We start from the raw sequence: 20,559 nt of genomic DNA, 5'->3' as shown, positions 1-20,559 counted from the left end.
CTTGTATTAGTTTTTGATTGCTGCTGTAACTAATTGCCACAAACTTAGTGGTCTAAGACAACACAAATTTATGATCTTACAGCATTGGAGGTTGTAAGTCTAAAATGAGTCAGCAGGCCTGTGTTCTTTTGACTCTAGGGGAGAGTCCATTCCCTTGCCTTTTGTAGATTCTAGATGTGAACAGCTTTCCCTGCCTAGTGGTCCCTTTCTTCACCTTCACAGCCAGAACATGGCATCTTTCAGTCACTCTCTCTTGACTCTCCCACCTTCCTTCTTCATTTATAAAGACACTTGTCATCACCTCAGGCCCATCTACATTTCCAGGATGCTCTCTCTACTCAAGGTCCTTAACTTGATGACAACTTCAGAGTCTATATAAGTTTCAGAATCTACATAAGTTTTGGGGATTAGGGCTTGAGCATCTTTTGGGGCCATGATTCTGTATATGATACTGAAATGGAGATTATCTTTATCTCCCTCACAGGACATGCAACTAGGGTATGGCTCGCTTTTTCAGTTTTCTTGCTGCTCCGTCCCCTGAGGGAGCATGCAGACAGGTAGATGCAGAGCTGTGGGGAGCACTTTTGGGCTCCGGCCCCACGACAGTGTCTAGGGGTGGGTGTCTGTGACTCCTGAAGCCCAAGTGGGCATGTGTTACAATGTGCTCTTTCAGCTTTGCCCTCTGCAGACAGCTTGTGTTAATCAGCTCAATAGACCCTCTGCCTTATTGTGAGAGCAGAGGACCACTGTGAGAGCCTTCTGTATCCTGAGTTTTTGCCCACTGTACCAGAAGAACCAGATCACATGTGGGCTCGAAGGATGAATGCAAGGTTGTATTGAGTGGTGGAGGGGGCTCTCAGTAAGATAGATGGGAAGCCAGAAGGGGAGGATGGAGTGGGAAGGTGGTCTTCCCCTGAAGCTGGGCCCCCAGTGGCCAGACTCTTCTCTGAACTCCCCCTGGTGTCCAGACATCCTTCTTCGTCTCTCATTTTTCTCTGCCACGTTGTTCTGTTGTTACTGGTCTGCTGGTTCTAACATCCAGCCACTCCTGTGTGTGCCCACTAAGGTCTCTGAGGTTTATATGGGGGCAGGATTGGAGGTGTGGGAGGTCAAAAGGCAACTTTTTGGGTGCGAAAACAGAAATGCCTGTCCTCATGTAGGTTGGTGGGTCTTCAGATTTGAGGGTGAGGCCTTTACTGGGGAACCGACCTCTCCGACCCAGCATTTCCCTGTCTCCTCTCTGTGTTAATACCACACACCTTTATGCGTCCACAGGACTTTGGGCCTGCCACTTCCCACCCTTTATCACTTTCTTTTGTAGCTCATTGGTTTCTGCATCCTTCCCTAGTCTCTTAATCTCCTCCAGGGTAGAGACAGTTATTTGCTTTGACTCCACATCGTCCAAACATAGCAGAGTCAGCGCTCATTACTTGTTTGTTAGGCAAAAGATGGTATCCCCCAGGCCTTCATCTACCTGCCTCACTGTGTCGCTCACCAGGGTGCTGAGAACAGTGGGGCATCAGCTCAGTGTGTAAGTTAAAACGGCCTCGGCCAGGCATGGTGACCTGTAATCCCAGCACTTTGGGAGTCCGAGGCAGCTGGATCATGAGGTCAAGAGATGGAGACCATCTTGGCCAACATAGTGAAACACTGTCTCTACTAAAAATACAAAATTTAGCTGGGTGTGGTGGCATGCACCTGTAGTCCCAGCTATGCCGGAGGCTGAAGCAGGAGCATTGCTTGAACCCGGGAGGTGGAGGTTGCACTGAGCTGAGATCATGCCACTGTTCTCTAGCCTGGGCAGTACAGTGAGACTCTGTCTCAAAAAAAAAAAAATCATGGCATCTAGAGCAAGACAGCCTGAGTATCCCAGCATACTCACTTTTGGCCACATGACCTTGGCCAATTTGTACCTTAGTTTCCTCCTGTGGAAAATGAAGATAATTCTAATATCTACTGATATCAATCAGGGTCCAGGAGGGAAACCCTAAATCATACCAGGTATTTCAAACAGGGGTTTTTTGTTTAAGGGAGTCCGTTACACAATTATGAAAGACCATCAGAGCAAAAATGGGATGCTAAGGTAGTCAAACATGGCAGGAAGTGGTGACCACACCTGTGGCTGGGGTAACAAAATGGATTAGGAGGGGTTATGGTACCTAGAAGTCTGCAGGAGGAGCTCAGCAGGGCCGATTCTGAGACCTCTGAGGAAGGGGACCCCGCAGATTGTACTGCAGCTGTTTGGGACATGGCCTAGGTTCTGTTAGTTCCTTCAAAACGATGCTGTGCTGTGAGTCCTGTGAAGACCAGAAAAGATTAAAGCCTGGAACAGAGCAGTCCCTATTGCTGGTGTGCTGCTAAAAGGACCTTGAAACAGAAAGAGAGCATCTGCTTCCTTCTTCCAGCTTCCCAGTCTCCATCTGAAGTCTCCCATCACTAGGACTGAACCAAAGCCAGCTGTCCAGGTAGTCTGGAGGTACAGTTAGTAAGGTCCCAGCTCCAGAATTATAGAACTGATTGTAGCAGGGTGGACTTGAAGTGAAAAGACCAGAGCTGAATACTCGCACACTCCTTTAGTTTCCTTGCCTGTAAATGTGTGCTAGCATAGTACTTACTTTCTGGTGTGATATGAGGAATCGATGAATTTGTGTGTAAATCCCAAAATAGAGCCAAGCACGCAGTCGACATTATGAGAATGTTATTTGTCCTGGCCACATAATAGTAATAATAACAGCTCTCACCATCCCGTGGGTGTACAGACTTTGTTGTCTTTGGAATTCAAAGATCCAAACTGGGTAAGGCAGGAGTTCCTTTCACCATATTCTTCATAGCAGGGCTGCCTGGCAGAGGTGGGGGAGGGGAGTAGGGGGTACCCATTTGTGACCTCATGCTGCCTTGGAACAAGGTGCTCCAGAAGCATGGTCTTTGATCCCAAAGCTTTATAATCCAGCTTCTCCTAGCCTCCTCTTTGGAGATGACAGACTCTTGATTCATGCTTTTTCAGGGCTCCTGATTAGCAGGTAAGGAAAGAAAGGCTGTTCTAGAATGATTACTCTGCTCTTAATTTTGGGAGGTGGCCCAGCCAAGAGTAATCTGGAAGATAAGGAGGCACTGCGGGATATAGGGGAACCAGGGCAGAGAGAGTGTTGCAGATCATAAAACTTTGGTGCTCAGTCGTTATTGAATTATGCATTTCTAAATGACTTCACTGGTTTCAACATGATGGTGTTAAGTAGACTGAGGCTGAGCTCTTAAATTTATTTGCTGGTGGGAGTTTTGGCAGGAGTACATGCTGACATTACTGTGGACTCTCTTTGTCCTGACACAGGAAGGGGAATGTGTTTGATGGCATCGTTGTGTCTCTCTGTGGGGAGGCACAAAATGAAAATATCCGTTAAGGTTCTTACTGATTGCTAAATGGCTCCTTGGTGGCTGGTTGGGAGGACAGTAATAGTAGCTGAGACAGTTTACTTGTTATGTGTAGGAACTGTTCTAAAGTATCAACTGTAATAATTTATATCATCTTTATGGCACTCCCACGAGGAAGATGCTACTATATCCCCATTTTACAGACGAGGCATTTGAGACATAGAGAGGTTAAGTAACTTTACCTGGTTTTCATAACATCTTAGACTGGATTTCCCCCAGAACAGATCCTTAAACATGGATTTGCAAATAGTTTATCTAAGTTGAAGGGAACACTGGCAAATAGGAGAAGAAGGGAACAGAAAAGAAAGCAAGCCTCTTAAAGAGTGCACTATGGGCTGGGCGCGGTGGCTCACCCCTGGAATCCCAGCACTTTGAGAGGCCAAGGCAGGCAGATCACAAGGTCAGGACATTGAAACCATCTGGCTAATGTGGTGAAACTCAATCTCTACTAAAAATACAAAAAAAATTAGCCGGGTGTGGTGGTGTGCACCTGTAATTCCAGCTACTCAGGAGGCTGAAGCAGGAGAATTGCTCGAACCTGGAAGGCAGAGGCTGCAGTGAGCCAAGATTGTGTCACTGCACTCCTGCCTGGGCAACAGAGTGAGACTCCATCTCAAAAAAAAAAGAGAGAAGAAAAGAGTGCACTCTGAGCTGGTAGCTCTAGGATATCTGGTGCTCAGTTCCACCAAGGGCCATTGAAAAGACTGAATAAAAACCACCTCACTGTCCCACCAGGGGTCAAGGAAATCAAGGAAATCTGGCTGTTTATCGACAAGCTTCCATCCCTCATTGGGTAAGGGCTGCTCCTGGGAGTGGTAACACTTGGGCTTGGGGGTGGTGCAATGCCTGTACCCGCAGAGCAGCCAGTATTGACACAGCAGCTTGCTAGGTAACCTTGGTGTCCTCATCTGTAAAATGGGAGTAGTACTGTCTGCTTTGTGGTGTCACTATAGCGAGAAAAATGAGGAGACAGGTAAAGTACTGTGTGGTTGCAATGATGAGAGGATTATTTGAAAGTCTAGTGTCAACTCACAGTGGAGGTCTTTGAGAAGTCCCAGAGGTAGCCAGGCTGTCTCCTGATAGTGAGCTCTGGGTGAGAAACTTGCTGGGCAAATGGATGTAGTTGTGGTTCTTGACTCCTGGTACCTGGGCAGCTAGGAGGGGAAATTGACTGCTAAACACTCCTAGTGATTGGGAGCATGGAACTGCAAGGGAGGTCACACCAAGAGGGAAAAGCTTGAAATATATAAAAACTTTACCTATTTCAAATGCTTGTATTTATAACAAGCAACTGATGCAGGTATATTAGGCATTTATATATATAAAAAAAAGCAGAAGAAGGAGAATAAAGAAAAAAAACAGTACCTGTGTTTTCACAACTCTAAGAAAAATGTCAACATTTTTGTATATTGAAAAATCTAGATGTTTTAAGCTTAGGTAGATGAGATTTGTTTGTTTGTTGAATTTAGTTCAGCAAACTGAGAGAGAAACTTTTTCATAGGAATTTATGATGTCCCTTTTCAGGATGATGGTCAAAGCTAGAGATAACCATTCATAATGAAGCTGCTTGTTTTAAAGCATTCACTAAATATTCTGTGTGTGAAAGGCATGACATTCTGCTGCTTCTTACAGATTGGGCTGTGTATCCAGTTCAGGCTGGCCCAAGGTCATGCTCCCCTGCTAGACTCACATCTGAGAAAGGAGGGTCTTGTTGTAGCTAACCATCTCACAGGGCTGATGCTTCTCACATCACAATTTCCCCATGCTAGAGGCCACAATTTTGAGTCATCACAAGGTGGACTAGGGTGTATCTTTAAGCAGTTTTTCTCTAAGGGCAGGCATGTACCCAGCATTTTTTTTTCTGCATTCTTCAGAAACTGAGGACATTTTTCTGTTGGCTTTGAAAATTCATCACAATTAACCTGCTGTAAAATTCTTGGGACTAGAAACACCCCCCTTAAGACCCTGTGTGTGTGTTACACCATTATCTTTATTATAACAGTTAGGAGTGCAGACCTCAGGCAGGCTGCCTTGGCCTCAGTCCTGGATTTTTGAATGACTAATTGCTTGACATAAAGCTGCTGTGAGAACTAAATGAATCAATACAGTAGCGCACTAAGAGCAGCCACAGGTGTCTGAAGTGTGCAGCACATGGGAGCTGCCCCATGATGTGATTTGTGCTTATACTCATCAGCATCTTCCTTGTCACATCCCAGTGTTTGAAATTATAACGATAAAATCTGAAACCAGAGTTTTTAGTCTTTTTATTTTGTTTTGATGGATATCTGTTATTTTTGAAGGCTTATGGGAATTTTTCTTTAGTTTTGTATTTCAAATATATTGCCAGTATGTGCTTAAGCTTGAGTCTCATCATTGATTTTGCCTGGAACCCACTGCACTCTTCAGAGTCTGCAAACTCAGGCCGTTGGGTATTTCAGAGAAGTTTTCTTTACATATGTCTTTGATTGTTGCTTTTTATCAGTTGTTTGATGTCTTCTCCCGAAATACTTCCAATCCTTTGCTTAGAGGTGCTTTCACTATTCTCTACAACATCCTACTTCTTGTTCTTTTTCATCTCTTTGTTGCCACCCTCAACCTCTTATTTTGGGAAAACATATCAAATATTTTTTCTACCCATTCAAATAAGACATCAGATATTTATTGACCATTGGCTGTATGTTTGGTTAGGGCATAAAGACTACTTTTTTTTTTTTTTTTGAGACAGAGTCTTGCTCTGTCACCCAGACTGGAGTGCAGTGGTGTGATCCTGGTTTACTGCAACTTCTGCCTCCCAGGTTCAAGTGATTCTCTTGCCTCAGCCTCCTGAGTAGCTGGGATTACAGATGCCTACCACCACGCCTGGTTAATTTTTGTATTTTTAGTAGAGACAAGGTTTTACCATGTTGGCCAGGCTGCTCTCAAACTCCTGACCTCGAGTGATTTGCCCACCTTGGCCTCCCAAAGTGCTGGGATTATAGACATAAGTCACTGTGCTCGGTCAACAAAGACTAATTCTGGTTGGTACCTATGGGTGGATATGATACTGTATCTACTTAGGTTGTGTCCAAGGACCCTGAGGCCAAGCCAGGGAGGAATGAAAAGGCTGGCTACTGCTGACAGGTCACCGTTAGGGTAGTCAGTGAGTACGCATAGAATCTGTGGCCCTTGGTGGAGGATTTAGGAACTTTATGACTTGAATCTTTCATTGTCAAGGTAAAATAAATTTGAGAGTCATGAATATTGAGTAGAGTCACACGCCTGGCTAGTAGTAAGCGAAGGCAAAGGAACCTTGCAGCCTGGCCCCAAGGTAGCCCTTTTTGATCCTCAGTCTGTTATTTTATGATAACAGTGTTGCACATAGAGAGTCTAATCAGCATTGAACATCTACTCTGTGGCTAGCCCTGTGCTCTGAAAACTAAGTAGTCATGAAGCAGATTTGAAAAGAAAAATAGGCATGGTTTAGTTAAAAGTAAATGAAGGCTGAGCACAGTGGCTCACCCCTGTAATCCTAGTATACTGGAAGGCCAAAGAAGGTGGATCACCTGAGATCAGGGTTCAAAACTAGCTGGCAAACATAGAGAAACTCCATCTCTACAAAAAATAAAAAAAATTAGCTAGATGTGGTGACAGGTATCTGTAATTCCATCTACTCAGGAGGCTGAGGCAAGAGAATCATTTGAACCCAAGAGGTGGAGGTTACAGTGAGCTGAGATTGCGCCACTGCACTCCACCCTGGGTGACAGGGCAAGACCCTATCTCGAAAAAAAAAAAAAAGAAAAAAGAAAATAAAGAAAAGGAAAGCTATTCTAGTTGTGGAAAATGGCACAGACAAATCTGGAAATGGTACAACAGTGTTTCTGTCTGTGTGTGAAGGTATGTGTGTTGGTGGGTAGGGTGGGGTGGCTGGGGGCATTTCCGCAAACCTGGAGGGTCAGTGAATACAAATGTAATTAAAACGGTGATCAGGTAGGGTGAGGCGTATGGAGGAAAGTGTTGGAACCCAGGTTAGACTCACCTTAACTATAACGAGGCTCACTTCATATCTTAGTAACATTTGGTTTTTCTCAAAATGTTTGATTTCTGTCTGGAACAGACAATGCATGCGCACAGCTCCATCTCCAGCTATTTGAAACACTTTTGCTCTCTGTAGGAATTTCCGGGGAGTCAAACTGTTACAAGTACTCACAGCAGGGAAAAGAAAGACAGAATCGTTCTGGAGATTGCTGCCTGAGGATAAGGCAAAATTACATGAAGGGGTCACCTCACCATGTACATGCTGAAGGAGAGCCTTGGCAGCTCCGGGCCGCTGCTGCCCAGGCCTCATGGATGGCTCCTGGCATCCTTGTCCTTGTGGCACTTTGATGCCTGGCTGAAAGGCACTGAAGTCATCTCCCAGCTCAGGCCTCAGCTCCCTGAAGGCAAGACTTCCTCCTCCTTAATTTGGTTGCAAACTTTGTGAGCAGAGGGTGTCCTCAGATGTGAAACAGTTACTCCTGGCTTTGCACAGCTGATGGTGTGGAGTCTGGTAAGGAGTTGGTTGTGTTAGATGTGAAAAGGCTCATGGATAAGAGTCTGGTGTGTGGATGAGAAACTGAACAATGCCTCGTTAGGAAAATTTTTAGGAATTCAAGCATCTGATGGTGCTGATAGGATGGTCTGGAGGGAATGGTATGGGAGTAAGGGCTCATTTTCTCCCAGTTTTCTGGGATTCAGTTTCAAGTAATTAGTGGCATTCTTTCCACCTGCTGAGTCACATATCCGTATTTTTGTGATTTTTTTTTTAACTTTTAAGGTATCACTGATATACTTAGAAATAGCTGTGTTTTAAGTTCATAGTTTAATGAGTTTTATATAACCCTAGACAAGATACAGAAATGGTCATAGCCTCCCCAGTTTTCCTCATGCCTTCTTCCAGGCAGTCATCTCCGTTATGCTAACACTGTTCTGATTTCTATTATTTAATTACCCAAATCAATATATGGAGAACATTCTGACATTCCAGAAAATTCCCTCAGGGTCTGTACCGGTCAGCACCTGCCACCTAGGTAACTATGCTTCTGTCTTTTATCACCACAGAACAGTTTTGCTTTTCCTTGAACATTGCACGTAAGTGGAGTCATCATGCATTCTTCTTTATTTTACTTTTGGATGAATTTTTTTTTTTTGAGATTTACTCATGTCTTTGTGTCTACAACGTGTTCATTTCTTCTCGCTGAGCGGTATTCTACTGTGTATATGCGCATCCATCTATGGATCTATAAGCTCCTTCCTAGGTCTGGCTCCCAGGGCCTCTCCATTCTCTGATGCCTTCCTCCTCAGCCACTTTTGAGTCAGCTTTCTTCTCTCCTGACTCCTTTGTCTCAATCCTGAGTGAAGGCCAGAAGGTGAGCTCCATGCAGCCAAGACTGTTCTGTGCCTAGGACAGTGTGTGACAAGCAGCAGAGACTCGATGTTTACTGAGTGAGTGAATGAACGAGTGTCCAGGACACATCATTTTCATTGTTTATCTGTCTGGCCTCAGCAACTCAGACCTAGGGAACTGCCAGGAATTTCTCTTTGTTCATAGACTCAACCTGAGTGGTCATAGCACAATACTCCCCTAAGCTCTCTCTGCAAGAGCTTCCCTAAACTCTAAGCGAGATTAGATGCCTTTACAGGCTTCAAAGCTGCCTCTGCAACCCTCATCGTGACTTTATTATGTGCTTTGTTATCACTGAGTTACTTGGCTGCATTACATTTCATGTACTCAGTGCTCTGTCTGGCACATGGGATACACAAGGGTTTCCTTTTCCTTCCTGATGACTCTTGCCATTGGACCGGATGGCCCTGTACATTTTCTATACTGTCTTGTTGAAAAGTTCACGTTGGAGATAGAGAACTGATATGAATAAATATGGTTTTTCCATGTATTTTAAAAATGATGTGCTGCTTACCAAAAAATTCATTCTGTGCTACAGAATTCATTCATTCATTTTGCTTCTCTCTCTGAACCACCAGTACATGTGCCTTCTAAACGATGTCAATTATAAATCAGTGGATCACTGAAAAAAGACAGAATAAAGCAAACAATAATCTGATGGCTTCCTTGGTGCCAGATAGAGGAAAAACGGTGATAAACTTACACGGTCTATTCTTGAGGGAATGGAGGGAGAGAGAACCACCTGGCTAATCTGCACACAAATGTGTCAAGTCGCAAGTCATTTGAGATAGGGACATTTATATCCTCAAGGGGATGTTTGTTACCATACTCACACATGCCATTAGAAATACATGAAAAGAAGCTAACCATTTGGAAAGATTAAAACTTTATATTCTTTCTGGTGGTCAGCAATTGAATACTACTCTCTGAAATAGGAGAGTAGAATACCATGGAGAAAAGTCAATGGAAAAGAACTAAATGGGGCCACTCACTCAGCCCCCGAATTATTGAAGTCCGCTGCTCTTAATTCTGTAGCGGTCTAGTCTGTGAATAATTATATTAAGGAATTGGGCAGAGTCATCACAGAGCTACAAAATATCACCCCTGGGACTTCACTGGAGACTGATGGGAGCTCTGGCGAGTTGATAATGGCAATCAAAGGGTCCGTATCTTTAACATGCACAAGGGGTGAGCTCAGAAATTATCTTCCTGCCAACCTAACTTCTCTACCTGGAACAAATTATCCAAAAATCAATTTGCAAACACCTTTGAGATAACAAGGTCTTGAGTAATAACCTCCATGGCTTTGTAAAGAAAAGCATCTAGCTTGACTAATCTGCTTAATTTCCTACTCTGACCAAATGGCAGGCTATAATAGAGGCAATCTGAAGTTGTCCCTTAAGATTTGCTTCGAGTCACCACTGAGAAAATACTGTCCACCTCTATTTCATAGCAATTACTCTGTTTATAGAGAATCTTTCCTTCTAGGTAATTAATTAGAAGGAAAATGCTGGGTGAGTCTCTATCTCAAAGCCCTTACCTGAGTTCCAAATGCCTTCTATCCATGAGAACAAACCAGAGGCTTCCGTAAGTAACTCGTTCTCAAACAAATGCACATTGTATACCACCTCTTATGCCTCCCCCATGCTTCCCCTTTCTCCTTTTCCTTGTTCTATTCTTCATTTCCTCTCATTCATACCCTTTGCCAGATAATCCCATTCCTGGCACTTGGTCCTAAGAAAACATGAGATAAGACAGACTGAAGTCATTTGCACAAAGATGTTCATTGCAGCATTGTTTACCATAGCAAAACATGTAACAACTCATGTGTCCAGCAATTAGGGAGTAGTTAGTGTGATAACCTGATGGATTGTTCTGTAAATGTTAAAGACGGTGGTGACAAAGCCCGAGCAGTGTATGAAAAACAAATCCTTACAATGTAAGTGAAGGAAGAAAAATTAATCTACATTGGGTGTGTGTGTTATCACCACACAAAAAATATGTCAGTACATAAATAAACATTGAAATGGAGCATGGAGGACTAAAAATGGCTATGTTGGGTGGTAGAGATAGTTTCTGTTCTATCTTTCTCCATTTTCTTCCACTTCTTCTCATGTTTTCTCTTTCTTACATTTTTTTTATTGTTCTGCCGCTTTTACTACAAATGAAAATAACAAATATATTCCATGTGACTTTTTTAAAAAACGGGTATTAAGAGGCAGACAGCCTTCCTTGGTGCAAGTTGGTCCAGGAAGTCATGCAGACATACGCTTCGTCCCGTGCCACCTTCTCCATGACCTTGGTTAGGTGACCTGATTTCTATTTTCTGTGGCTACGTCTAGAATTCTGTCCCTTGTCCTTAGGTGCTTGGAGTCTGCTCTGTAAATCATTTGAGTCTGACAGTCCTTTGTTGATTGCTTCACTTACAGAGCCTCCCACGCCCATTGCTCCCCCAGAGCTGCTGGCTGTGGGGGCCACATACCTGTGGATCAAGCCAAATGCCAACTCCATCATCGGGGATGGCCCCATCATCCTGAAGGAAGTGGAATATCGCACCACCACGGGCACCTGGGCCGAGACCCACATAGTCGACTCTCCCAACTATAAGCTGTGGCATCTGGACCCCGACGTGGAGTATGAGATCCGAGTGCTGCTCACACGACCAGGCGAGGGGGGTACAGGACCGCCAGGGCCTCCCCTCACCACCAGGACCAAGTGTGCAGGTAAGATGTCCAGGCTCCATTATGAGAGGCTGTGCTGTTGCCAAGACTGGCCTTCCTCTTGTTTTCCTGTGACAGTTAATTCCTAAGTATCTTTGAATATGAATGTGTTTCTTATTGTGGATGAAAAGAATCAAGGTTTTGGTGTTTTTTTTTTAGAGGACCTTCTGGCTGTGGTTGCATCTCTGGAGGCTTTCTGTCTCTGACTGTGATTCTGAGGACCTCTTGACTTTGACTGGGTCATGGAGGTTCCTGGTTCTAATAGTGTTTCTGATGAGACACAGTGGCTCTGCGTCTTGCAGAACTCCTGGTGCCATTTATATGTCTGAGGCTTTCTAATGTTAATAATGTCTCTGAGGTCTCTTTGTTTTGTTACTCTGGGAACTCTTGGCCCTGTTTCTCTGAGGGTTCCTGGCTCTGTTTTTCTGAGGGCTCCTGGCTCTGGTTGTGTCTCTGAGGGCTTCTGGCTCTGACCGAGCTCCCTAAAGGCTTCATTTAGATTACGTCCTTGGGGGCTTCTGGTTTTGGTTGTATCTCTAATGTGTTTCTAATTCTAACATTGTTCCTGAGGCTCCCTAAGCTGGACCTATGATCCTTGGTTTTGACAATTTTCTCCACGGTTTTATGTATTGGTTCTTGATGTTCTACTATTGTCTCTCAGGGGCTCCTGTTGCCAACCATGTCTTAAATGCTTCTGGCTCTGACAGTGTCTCTGAATTGTTTCTGGAACTGCCTTAGTCCCTAAGAGCTTCCTGTATCCCGTGGAGACTCCTACCCCTACCTGAGTCTGGGTTGGGACTATTCCTCTGAGGGTCCTCTGGATTCCATTCTATCTCTATGGGGTACTGACTACACCTGTCTCTCTGATATTCCTGGGTGCCATGTAAGAGTTTGCTGGCTGAGATTGTGTCTAAGAGGAACGATTCTGTGGATCCAGCTGTATCCCAGGCCTCCTGGCATCTACTGCATTTCTTATCGGGGCTATTGGCTAACAATGTGTGTCTCGCTGTATCTCTGAGATGTTCTGGCTCTGGATGCAACTCAAGAAATTAAAAGAACTTGCTGTTTATCTGCTGCAAATTACCTTATTTGTGTTATATCTTTTTTTCACTCTAAGTAACCTTTTGTTGTAAGTACTTACATTTCTTAAATACACAAAGGAATACAGACTCAATACTTTTAAACTTTTTGTCCAAAGTCATAGAATGGCCAGTGGCACAGTTGGGAATTACACTTAGATTTTATGACTCTTTGATTTTTGACCACATTATGATGAATAAAGAAAGAGAGAGAGAGCAGTAAGAGAGAGAGCATCTTATATACAGCTGGGGATGTTCTAGTGGAGGCAGGCGTGGTTCAGGGAAGCAGGCAGCATGGGCTTCAGAAGACAAAAAGGAGTCACTGAGGCTTCTGGGATGCAGGGAAGGATCCATCAGTACAGGAACCATGGAACAAACAAAGGAAAGTGCATTCAGCTCTGCCGTAACGTAACATGTAGGTCCCTAACAACCACCACACTTTGTCAAGTTATGAAATAAAAGCCACAGGGATTCTGGAGAAAATGGAGCTAGGGGAGCCATATTTATACTTCACTAGTGATACATCAAAAAAGAGGGGAATCTAGTAAAACTGGTGGCACAATTTTATGCATGTGAAATGGCTAAGAAATGCATTCATCCAGGTAGAGCATTCCTAATCTGAACATCAGAAATCCAAAACGTCCCAAAATCTGAAGCTTACTGAGTGCAACACAGTGTCACAAATGAAGATGACGTTGTTAACACTGCAGGAAAAGTGCCCATAGATGACATGGCAAACATGGGCGGTGGGCTTATTGAAGGACTGGAGCAGTATGCATGAATACAGGACAACAGGGAACCGCGTCAATTTAAAAAATCAGAGACGTCTAAGACAAAAATCGTTGTTAATAAGGCGGATGACTCTGGAGGAAACATTTTAAAAAGCCATCCAGGAGTATGCCTCTTTATCACTAGAGGATCCACTTCCTGGTTCCTCAACTGCTTCTAATGTTTGTTTTCACCGAAAAAACTAAAATGCAGTGTATAGGAATCCTTTATCAAGTACAACATCACAGGGCGAGGACTGAAGGCCAGGATGTTTGTGCTGATGTTCAGCAGCTGATCCAGGTATCTGCTGAGACTGCTATCCTGCTCAGTTAACCTGAACACGTTAATTTTTCACAGTATTAATGACATATCATTTATTCTTTTTTACTGTTAAGCACTTACGTGTGAATAAGCGTAAGAAGATGATTGCTTATCCATAGCATATACATTCGGAATCAGGAATTATGGTGATGACAGACTATCACAGAATTGTCCACGTACGTGGCTAAGATAGTTGCATCCTTGCTTTCAATGGTTCAGTGTACACATACTTGGTTCATGCCCAAAATTATTTAAAATATTATATAAGATTGTCCAAAATATATATAAAACATAAATGAATTTTGTGTTTGGACTTGAGTCTCATCCCTGAGATATCTTGTTAGGTCATAGTCAAATATTCTGAAATTCAGGAAAATCTGAAATCTGAAACACTTCTGGTCTCAAGCATTTTGGATAAGGGATGCTCAACACAGATGGTGTGTTACCTTGAAAAAGACCTGAAGTTTGCTGTGGAAGTGGGCATCAGGGAGGTTGCAGCCTGTGAGTGACTGTGAAGTGGTGGAAGGAAAGCTGTCAGAAATTGGGGTAAGATTGTACTACTAGTTGTGACTCAGAACACAGGCAGTGAGCTGAGGGGCAGGTAGGAGGTGGAACTGTGTGTGTTTTGTGTATTCCTAGGTGGCTCAGTTCTGCTAGGTGCAGATTTCTTTTTCCCCTAATGTTTCTCACATACAAAATCACACATAAGCAAATGCAAAGTTCGTGTTATGCTCAGATTGCTCTTTCATATATTAATTGTGTGGGAACACATTTGTGTTTTCAAAACAAGAGTTATAGTGGATTGGCTGTACCCATTCTTAAGTATATCAGTGGTGTATCCTGGTAGTATATAACCCAGGTATTTTCGTCACTTGGAAATATTCCTTGTAAGGTTACTGAACCACTATGATGAACAGAGATGCCATTTTCTTCATTATTTTCAAAACAGGCCTTTGGTAAAATTCCTCACTGAAACCTGATTATGAAACTTACTACTTTCAAAGGACATAATGATATGTTATTAAACTGGGTAATACCTTATCTCAGCTTTGCAATGCAATATTCATCCATAAAAATAATTGATTTGATACTGCTGATGAGACTTCTCTCTTTCCACAGGGTAAATGTAGGAGTTTCCAGGGTTTTTGATCTTTATAAATGATATTCAAAGTACTTTAGCAGCCCCCATGGACTTATTTGCTGATGATCATATAATATATTTTGAAATTCAATCACAAGATGATCATCTCAATAAAAATTTACAATCTATTGCAAACTGTTGCCAGGACTGTGTAATGGATTTTACATGTTGAAAACACAATAGTCTGGCTATCAATATAAAAATTATGAGTTGAAATGCAATTGTGGTATTTTATTTTTAAAAAACGTTGGTGTTTAAGTTACAGCTAAAATCTTGAATAACCCACATTTTACAAAATGTGTCATCAAGAAGGCAATCTTCCCTCCTGCATTGCTACTGATGGTGGAATGTTTTTTGACTCGTAATTAATTTTTAAGAGAATTCCAGGGCTGATAGCTATTTGTAGGTGTTGTTTATTGGTGTTGGTAGTCGGAGATTTTCCTCCTTTTCCTATTCTATTATTAATCACACTGGAAATGTACTCATTATTTTACACAACAGAAAGAGAGAGTGTGTGGAATGTGGAAAGTATAATTTTTGCCCAGAGGAATTTACAGGCTGGCTTCAGATTTCAACAAAACAGCAAAAAAGATAAAACATAAAGGCAAGCATTGAAATAGCATGCTTCATGGAGGAAAAACAGGGGCAGCATGGAAAGAGAAATGGTCTTAGAATCATCTAGGGCAGTGGTTCTCAAAAGTGTGGTCCCGGGACCAGCAGCATCAGTATTGCTGCAGACTGAATACTTGTGTTCCTTTAAAATTCATATGTTGAAATTCTAACCCTTGAAGTGATGATATTAGGAGGTGGGGCATTTGGGTGTTGATGATGTCATCAGGGCAGAATACTGATGAAGGAGATCAATGCCTTTATAAAAGAGGCTCGAGAGAGCCTCACGTGTGGAGGCATCACGTCCTCTTCTGCCATGTGAGGACCCAGGAAATGGGCCCTCACTAGACACCTAATCTGCTCACACCTTGATGTTGGACTTTCCATCCCCCAGAATTCTCAAAAGTAAATTTATGTTGTTTATAAGTTACCCAGTCTATGGTATTTCATTATTACAATCCAAATGGCTTAAGAGAAGTATTCCTCTGGGAACTTGTTAGAAATGCAAATTCTTAGACCCTATCCCCCCACTGAATGAATCAGAAATTCTGGGGGTGAGCCTAGAAATCTACTGTAAGGAACCTGCTGAGTGATGCTGTTTTATACACAAATTTAAGTCTAACTTATATATAGTGATGAACCAACATGGCCCTTTAGAAGGATGCTCATTCCATAGCTTGATCTTCGCAGCAGCTCTGAGAAGTACGTGGGAGGAAAACTGAGACTCAGAATCTTTGGACCAAGATCACCAATAAGTTAAATGCTAGATCTCTTGGCCAAAGAAACTCTTCACCACAGGACTTGATCGAGTCTTCAGCCCTGGGGACCTCCTCTGCCCACAGGTATCCTCTTGAGGGTGGTTTTGGGCAGTAGGGAGGTTGGTGACTATGGAGATCAGCTGAGAATGAATAACTGCTCCACAAAGTTTCACCCCTTTCTGTCAGACATTTACTGAGTCTTTTCTTTGGGCCAAATTCTGTGCTAGGCACTGGTGGCAGAAATTGGCTTAGTAAGGACATACTAGTAGCAGGCAGAGACTTGGCAGCAGTAAGCTGCAAGCTTGGGTGTAGCACAGGAAGATACTGGAGAGGCAATTCAGCAAAGGCAGGTGAGGATTCATTCTGGCTCTGCCAGTTCTGAGAGGTCATTGATTAAGAAAACTCTGGGGTACTAAGGGAAGGATATTCTTCCCTTAACCCAAAGGATACCTCCTCCTTAACCCTTAAGGAGGAGATTGTCAAGAGTTTGGCTCTAGCGCAGCCTCCCAGCCTGGTAGGCTGGAGTTCAGAGCAAGATTCCCAGCCAGTTAAACCAGAACCTGGACAGACAATCGGATAGGAATCACAGAATAAGGAGTTGGGAGAAGGGAATCAAAGGTGATACTGCCATGCTTCTGGTTTAGATGAATGAGGGATGAGTGGTTGTATCAGTCAGGGTTCTCTATAGGGACAGAACTAACAGGATAGATGTGTATATAAAGGGAAGTTTATTAAGGGGTATTGACTCACATGATCACAAGGTGAGGTCCCACAATAGGCTGCCTACAAGCCGAGGGGAAAGGAAGCCAGTCCGAGTCCCAAAGGTGAAGAACTTGGAGTCCGATGTTTGAGGACAGGAAGCATCCAACACGGGAGGAAGATGTAGACCAGTAGACTAAGCCAGTCTAGTCTTTCCACATTCTGCCTGCTTTTATTCTGCCCATGCTGGCAGCTGATTAGATTGTGTTCACTTAGATTGAGGGTGGGTCCGCCTTTCCCAGTCCACTGACTCAAATGTTAATCTTTGGCGACACCCTCACAGACAAACCCAGGAACAATAATTTGTATCCTTCAATCCGATCAAGTTGACACTCAGCATTAACTATCAGAATGGTAGAACAATATTCTGAGCTTAAAAATGCAAAAGGGAATGACCTCAGGTCTGGATATGTTGTATTGGAGGTGAAGATCCATAGCAGATGATGGGAATATATAAATCTGGAGCTCAGGAGAGATCAGCAGATAACTTCTTCTTCCATGAGGACTACCTGATTTCACCTGGACTTCAGAATCAAAGGGATGTCTTAGTACTGATGAAGGAACTTAATTTTCTGTCTCCATGGTGTTCTTTTGAGATGCTCCATTTCTTATATTTTTATTTATTATGTTGTTTCTCTTCCTTGGTTTAATCATTTACCATCTTGCATGAGGTATAGGCCCAAGAGCAAATGCGATCACATATATCAAAGTGCTTCAAAAACTCAAAATGTTCTTTAGCTGCCTGTAGTGAACCAAACTGTTACTGGTTGCTGCTATTGTTATGGATGCTATGATTATGACATCAAAATAGGAAGTCTGACTTGCCCACTTCTCAGAACTAACTGGCATCTCGAAGGTGGACCATATTCTTTTGTTGTTCATCATCTCTTGGGAAATCCCATTTCAGAGTTTATGCTGTAGTCTGGGCTTTCAGAGACTTTCTTGTCTAGAGTGCTGTGTGCTTTCCTACAGCACATCCCCAAGAGCAGACATCCGGTGATAGGAGCTGGGTCCTAGAAGAGCTGTGTGTTGCCGACCCAGCCTCCCCTTGAATGCTGCCTCTGATGGGAAGTTTACACTCTTCCATAGCAGATCATTTCACTACTAGAGATCATGGGTGGTTGCTGTTGTCCTCTACCGGTGTTAGCTTGGTTATCACACAACTCTGGATGGATTTTACACAGAGTATCCATTAGGTTCAAAAGAGTAGGGGCAGTAGGCAGGCTGCTAGCGTTACCTATCTGGAGTCCACAGTGAGAACCAAGGGTAGTGGACGCTGAGGTCAGCAACTGGAGAAAGCAGGTGAGATGATGAGAGATAAGGGCACCACATGGGTCCAGCTTGGCCCTGCACCTCTCCTGCAGGCACCACTTTCAATGGCTTGGGCACCAGTTTGTTGGCGCCTTAAGACTGTCATCTAGCATTAGGTAGAAGAAACTCTTCCTCATTGTCACCCTCAAATATGCCTCCTTGAAACACTCACTTGTAAGTTTTGCTCTCTGGAGGCATATTCTTCCTCATCTCAAAAACAGGTCTTCAGCCACTCACAGTTGTCTCACTTAATCCCCAGAAATTACTCACTTTCATTCTCCCCAAACTTTGCTTGAGGCAGACCTCAGGCCACTCAGATTATAGTTACGGAAACGCAGATCAGCAATCCAATCACGTGATCGCCCATGCCCCCGTCCCCAGCCCCACCCCCGTGTCTGTGTACTTCTGTAAATCAAAGGCCCCTTGCGTGGGAACCCACTTCATTGTGGTCTTGCAGAGAGTCCCAGCTCTCCAAGTGAAAAGTGGCTTTGTACAGCCAGAGACACCTCATATGCTGCTGATTTGGAGGGCTCTCTTTCTATTCCCTCCACCTGAGGGTTGATTACACGTTCTATTTTATTTACATATTTATGGATTTCTACTTGCAATGATATGTGTCTACCTCTCTCTTTTCTCCAGGGGGATAAAAAAGATAAATTCAAATTGCTGGGCTCAATGAAGTGAGAGTAGTCATTAGAATTGAATGAAAAGGATATGGGCTTTAGAGCCAAAAATAATCTGGTTTTTATTTCGAGCTGGGCACTTGCTGGCTGGGTGATCGGGATGTGTTACATCATCTCTCTGTGACTCAATTTATTTTCTTCCGTCTAAGGGCTATTATAATGCACCATTTTGTTAGAAAGCTTCAGTGAGATAAGTTATATACCTTGCAGGGAACTGGGAACATAGGGGCCCTTTAATAAACGTTATTTAGAAATAAATCTCAGGCCTGGGAAAAGGATGTCAGAACCTAATTTCCTTCACTGTGGCATGATGGACCCTGTTTTAAGAAGGATTTCTCTAGTTGCTACTCTCTGTGCTTTCTTAGTAGTGGTTTAGCATCAAGCTCTGATCAGTGCTGGGAAGACAGGACACGTGTGTCTGTTTGCCTGCCCCGGAGTCCTCGACGTGTTGCTGTGATGGTACTTCATGATGGAGCATGGGGTAAGGGACATGGGAATTGTCCTTTTTTGTGATTGCCTCTAGTCTCAAGTAAGAGGGAGAACCATGTTTTGCCTATCTTTCTCTCTTTGAGGAGGTCAAGGCTTGTAAGAATGAAGTCTTTCAAGTCCAGAGTAAAAAGGGGTTGAGAAGTGAGTCCTCACTCTCTGCAATAAGCAGCCTCAGGTGGTCTCTGTGTTCTGAGAAGCCAGTGGGTCCCACAGGCGAGGGTCTTTCAGGGAAGCATGCAGGTCTAGGACAGAGTAGAGGCAGAGAATGATAAAAAGAGGTAATTGAAGGTCTAGAAAATAGAATAGTGTCACATAACTAGCCTTGTGAGTTTTTCTTTTTTATTTCTCTATGCCTCGGCTGCACCATCTGTAAAATGGGAGGAATATAACTTGGTCTAACTCTTAGGGTTCTGAATTAGAAGTGGAATGGGATATCCTTCTGGGCAGGAGGATAGTACGAACACACACATCTAACCTCCATCTCTGCTCTGCTGTAATTCTGGTGAGATGATCCATAAATCTTGGGGGAACATGAAAAGAGTAGTTAATAGAAATGAAAATTGAATCACTGTCCCATCCAGAATCAAAGCCGTAGAGTCAATGGATTCTAAGGACCAATGGAGAAATTTTCAAGACCATGAGGAACAAGGGAAGGAGGGGACTTCCATGCATGCTACACCGTGCTCAATGGGACACAGTTGCTGGTACAGTGCAGGGGAGCCTAGACTGAAGGCAGCCGCAGAAGATGGATTCTGGCCAGCACGTCCTCAGAAAGATGTGGAGGAAGGGTTCTGGCAGTTCTGGCGTCAACATCTTCCCACTTACTTTGCTGCTGCCACACTTTTCTTCCCCTGGGATGTAGGACCACAGCAGAGAGATGGAAGCTAAAGAAGGGAAAAGCTGCTCTGATGTCATACTCAGTTATGGAGCCTCATGATTGAGACTCCATAAAGATGACCCACAGATGGACAAACACCTGCAAGGGCAGAAGATGTTCATCTCCCACTGTCACACGCTGTCTACTGTGGGTTACTTCGGAGCCCCTCTCCCTTGGCTTAGGAAACAGACAAAGA

General features: G+C 43.5%; 1 protein-coding gene across 15 annotated transcripts in view; it reads left to right on the top strand.

Moving 5' to 3' along the window:
• PTPRT (protein tyrosine phosphatase receptor type T) overlaps positions 1–20,559 on the top strand; it is a 1,134,111-nt gene that overhangs the window by 515,254 nt on the left and 598,298 nt on the right. For all 15 annotated transcript variants that reach the window (XM_039479697.2, XM_039479693.2, XM_039479696.2 and 12 more), the window contains exon 7: positions 11,278–11,571. In XM_039479697.2, coding sequence (XP_039335631.1) covers positions 11,278–11,571 — 294 coding nt within the window. The remainder of the gene's footprint in view (positions 1–11,277; positions 11,572–20,559) is intronic.

The sequence above is a fragment of the Saimiri boliviensis genome, chromosome 9 (assembly GCF_048565385.1).
Source record: "Saimiri boliviensis isolate mSaiBol1 chromosome 9, mSaiBol1.pri, whole genome shotgun sequence".
NCBI lineage: Eukaryota > Metazoa > Chordata > Mammalia > Primates > Cebidae > Saimiri > Saimiri boliviensis.
Note: the sequence above shows the minus strand (reverse complement) of the source record. Positions and strands in the feature narration are given on the sequence as shown.